Genomic DNA, 5,141 nt, shown 5'->3' with positions numbered 1-5,141 from the left:
TATATATATATGTATATATATATATATATATTCTACAATAGTATGTATGTATGTATGAACAGTGACTATTGTTATTGATTGATAGACTAGATAATAATGTATATGAGATGCAGTGACAACTAAGAATATTTTCTTTTCTCATAATTGCACAATTTGAGGAGTAAAACAGCACCACTAGCGTCATCCATGTATTGCTGAAACTTGTACCCTTTCCATATATTAGTGCACATTATGCATAAACTGCTGTTACAATAGTATAAAAATCGTGCTTGCAATTCAATACACATGCACATGACAGGCGCGCATCGACTCACCCCTCTCTTTCACACTAATATCTACGTTTATTCACGCACACTCACACTCTCTTTCTTACTCATAATCATTCTCTCTATCGCTTTTGTTCTCTCCCTACTTCTCTCTCTCTCTCTTTCTTTCAGTCCCCCTCTCTATATGGTAATCAACATTTCTCTCATTATCTATTACATTATCGCTTTATCTATCACTCTCTCATTGTGTCTATCACTTTCGCACTCCTTCTCCACGTCTCTCTCTCTTTATCCCTACGTATATATAAAAAGGCGACTATTGATGATCCTCGATAGTTGTTTTTTTTTTATTATACCCCCAATCTGTGTCATACGTACATACATATATACGCAATCCCTCTCGCTATATAGCCCTGCTTTCAATTATAAAAAGAATGTAGTTTCACATCTAGGGTCACTCACACACACAAACGCGCGCGCACCCCCCTCTCTCTCAATCATTCTCTCTCTCTCTCAATATATATATGTGTGTGTGTGTGTGTGTGTATTTGCGCACAAACATACATGCAGACAAACATGCGCACACATATAGTGACATCATTATATGTTGATAATTTCGCCGTTGATTCTTCCTCCACAGGTGTTTAGTAGGATTAAATTCTGTGGATTACTGACTACAGTGGGCATCTACAATCTCTTCCTCTCTCTCTCTCTCTCTCCCTCTCTCTCTCTCTCTCTCCCTCTCTCTCTCTCTCTCTCTCTCTCTCTCTCTCTCTCTCTCTCTCTCTCTCTCACCCTAATATACATACATACATACACACACACATATATATATATATAATTCGATTATTCTTTTAAAAGATTTTCATCTTGAAAAATCAAACATGCCACAAGATAGTATTTTCGGTTGATATATATTATATAAAACGTGTGTGTGCGTGTATATATACACACGCATATATATATAGCATCTTTGACTACACACACACACACATATATATAGCTTCTTTGACTACACACACACACATACATGCACACACACACATACATGCATACACACACATATATGTAGCCTCTTTGACTATTTAATAAACATATGATCAGATCATGTCATTGCATTCGGTGATCGGACACTAACAGGGCTGGTGGGTACCTGGTTTGACATCAAGTCGCCTTGGACTAAGTTATTAAGCCTGTCAAACGATACGTACTATTTTAGCTGCTGTTATAATAATGATGCAGCAGCAGTGGTTGTTGCTGGTGCTGCTGGTGTTTGCCGCCACTGTTGCTGCTGCTACTACCATCTTTGTGTAAAGCCTATCGATATATTCGCTCGTCTGATCACACTCTAGCAGCAGATGAAGAGTGGCTTGCCACACACACTGCTAAAGACAGCGGAGAAAAAAGGCGAGCGGAGAAGAAGAAGCGGCAGTTGCAGAGAAGGGGGCACGCCATACTACAAGGCGGATGATGATGGTGCTTGTATAAGAGAGGAGAGAGACAAGACGTTCGTATATACATACAGAGTGAAAAAAGCGAAATATAAAAAGAAATTTAAAATCAAAAAGAAAAAAAGAGAGAAAGGATACCAGGAAAGAAAAGAAAAACGAAAAAATTCACATTATATTTAAAAAAAATTGATTTATTAAAAAAAAAAGGCATCTCGGAAAAGAATATACATATAAATATATATATATGTCCGGCAAATTACCAATATTGTGTTTTTGACGTGAAGAGAAAAGATACTGAATTGACGAGAAGGCTTTGAAACCGTGATTAATTAATTACAGCTAAGTGTCGTCCTTGTTGTGGCTGGGGCTCGAACCTTGTTCTGTCTCTCTCCTGCTCTCTCTGGCTTTATAGATACACCTATATATATATATATATATATATATATATACATATATATAACCCTTCGTTATTTGAAAAAAATCTCCATTCCATCCCTCGATCAAAGTCGTCTCGGTGCTGTCCATTTCATTCTGTCGATTTTTTCTTACCAATTTGTGTTTTTCGAAGAAAGAAAAAAAAATCTATCGACAAGAAGCAACAACTGCTTTAATTACAGTACAACATTGCTTGTTGCTGCTGTGTCACACTATATACACTCACTCCTACATATATACGTATACATATATATATATATATATATATATATATATTTAAACCTACATACAGGCATACAGACACACGTACCTATGTGCATTGATGTATACATCAAACAGGGCCACTGGCAATGCACATTATAATTATTATCACTGAGCATAATATACTGCAATGTTGAGTAACTAGTCATCTTCAGCTTGGGCTATCCATCATCAAACGATAGCACTCACTTTCAGGGCGGCGGCGGCACACACACACACCACAGAGTGCCTGTGTGTGTGTGTATGTGTGAGTGCATGTATCATCTATGTTGTATATGTGTGCGTACGTGTGCAGTCTAGCTGGTTTGCCTGCTGTGGCATCCTACTACCTCTGTACCAATCTCCGTCTCCGAGATCTCCCGTTCCAATTCCTCTCCCAGACGTTACGGAAGCACCAACCAAAAACGGGCGGACGACAACGGGCGAACTACACAGTTCGTCTTCAGGTCCTCCTCCTCTGCCGCCTTCACCCCCTCTTGTCGTCGCCGCATCGGCTTCATTTTCTGTTGGGTTTTTAACTCCCCGCCATTATTTGCTGACACTGGTGCAATAGCTCCAGTCAGGCTGTCATTTCCTGACAACAAACACATCATCTGCAACAGTGAAAACTCCCAATATGTCGACCAACCGTCGACCATCTCTTCCGCCTATGCCTGATATAAGTCATCTTACTGAAGATGAACGCCGAATTATCGAAGATGTCCTTAAGAGACAACGAGAGGAAGAGGAACGGGAGCAACAGATGATACAGTAAGTAATCTTTGATAAATTATCTTTTCATCATACATATTTTCACACTACACTTCCATGAAACTATCCATTTATCTTCCAATTTAATTATATTTCATTTATGCTGTGTTGTAGAAATACTTCATGCATTACACGACAGAAAGAAATCAAGTAAAAAAAAATAGATGCATCCTTTTTTTTTTTGTCGTAAAATGGTCGTATATAGGTGTGTATATATGTATGTATGCAGCCAAGTAAAGATAAAATATTTCAGATGAAAAAAAGTAATAAGGAAAAAAACGGACGAATTGTTATTGCGTGCTTCCACGCCCCAATGTCTTGAGAAACTGCTTCAACAATTTTTGTTTCCTGTTATATATATATTTATTTATATGATGTGATATGATATGATAATAAACCACTTATGTCAGTAACAATATAACAGTTTAAAAGTTTATGTAATGACGATATCCTTAACGCGTTATACTCTCAAACCAACTTTGTGTTCATTGGTTCTACTTTCACTTTCGTGTCATAACAGAAGACAGACTTAAATATATATCTCCTTCGCTCAGATATTCAAATACATTTGACTCTTGCTGTTTCTCTCTGTCTCTGATTCTGTCTCACTCTGGGTCTCTGTCGATCTGTCTGTCTGTCTGTCTGTCTCTGTGTGTGTGTGTGTCTCTCTCTCTCTCTCTCTCTCTCTCTCTCTCTCTCTCTCTCGCTCGCTCTTAATTATGTGATCTATCTGTCATACGCTATTTTGCTCTGTATGTCACCGTCACTCTTGTACAAATAAATTAAGCAATACCAATATAGAATTTTGTAGGTACTGTGTTTCATTAAATAACTTCATACCAAACATCAAGTCACGAGATGAGAGATTTCTGTTCACATTTCAAGAGATTTGGAAAGGAAAATTCTTCATGCATTCGATCGAAATGCCATTATCAGCTGAGGCTCGATTGCAATTTAGCATTATATTTTATACGTATTTATTTGCATAGCAATTCAATAATGGATATTATTTAATTAAAAAGCAAAAATTATAGGAAAATTAAAACTGAAAGAAACTGTGTTGTGCGACAACAGGATCTAATGAATATGTTACACTAGATCAATATGAAGATTATACTTCTTAGCTGTTGAATAGATAATATATATATAAATATATATATATTTATAGGTGGATATCTAACTAGATTGATATAAATAGAGAGAAAGAGAGAGAGGGGGTGGATATTAAGCAATTGAAAAAATATAAAAGTAAATAAAACATACAAAACAACTGACTAGTTCTTTCAATAAAAAAAGAGGGTCAAATCCTAAATCGATAAAACTCGAAGTAGGTGATGTATTGACAAATGTAACGGGAGTAGTACGGTAGCAATATTATCTCCTGATCAATGATGTTATAAAATACTTGCGGACGGACATCGCTTTAAGAAGGTGCAAATGCACTCCCATGTCTTCCTTCCCTGTTCCCCCAGCTATCCATGCACCTATGCACATCTCTGCATGTATGGGATATATAGGTAATGTGATGCATAATCTATTTCTGCATAGATGCGTGTGTGCGTCAGTGTGTGTGTGTGTGTGTGTGTGTGCAAATATATAAATGTATATGCATATATATGTATGTAAGTATATGCGAGCATATGTATGCATGTGCGTGTGAGTGTACGCGTGTGTATATGTGTGCTTCCTGTACATGCATCTGTGCATGTATGTGTGTGTGTGTGTGTGTGTGTGTGTGTGTGTGTGTATTACGTGTATGTATTTCTCTACGTATTTATTATATATCAAATATGTCTTGCAAAAATAAATTTGATAACATAAATCCATCAAAATGTATTTTCTAATTAAATTTAATTAATGAGGTGCTAAATTATTGTTACCAAAAACACTGAATAGGGTGTGTGGGTGAGTGTGCGCTCACACACACATATACACACAAATATATAAATGTATGTAAGTACACACACATATACATATA

At 36.7% G+C, this 5,141-nt stretch overlaps 1 protein-coding gene across 8 annotated transcripts in view; it reads left to right on the top strand.

The window, feature by feature from the left end:
* The first annotated feature begins 845 nt into the window (after positions 1-845).
* Positions 846-5,141, top strand: part of LOC106883284 (regulating synaptic membrane exocytosis protein 1) — a 276,467-nt gene continuing 272,171 nt past the window's right edge. For 7 of the 8 annotated variants that reach the window (XM_052966021.1, XM_052966023.1, XM_014934236.2 and 4 more), the window contains exon 1: positions 847-3,163. In XM_052966021.1, coding sequence (XP_052821981.1) covers positions 3,030-3,163 — 134 coding nt within the window. In that variant the 5' untranslated portion in view covers positions 847-3,029. Of the gene's footprint in view, positions 3,164-5,141 lie in introns of all 8 variants that reach the window. The other variant, XM_052966022.1, reaches the window with a different exon arrangement.

The sequence above is a fragment of the Octopus bimaculoides genome, chromosome 3 (genome assembly GCF_001194135.2).
Source record: "Octopus bimaculoides isolate UCB-OBI-ISO-001 chromosome 3, ASM119413v2, whole genome shotgun sequence".
Lineage (NCBI taxonomy): Eukaryota > Metazoa > Mollusca > Cephalopoda > Octopoda > Octopodidae > Octopus > Octopus bimaculoides.
This window is presented reverse-complemented; position numbering and strand designations above follow the sequence as displayed.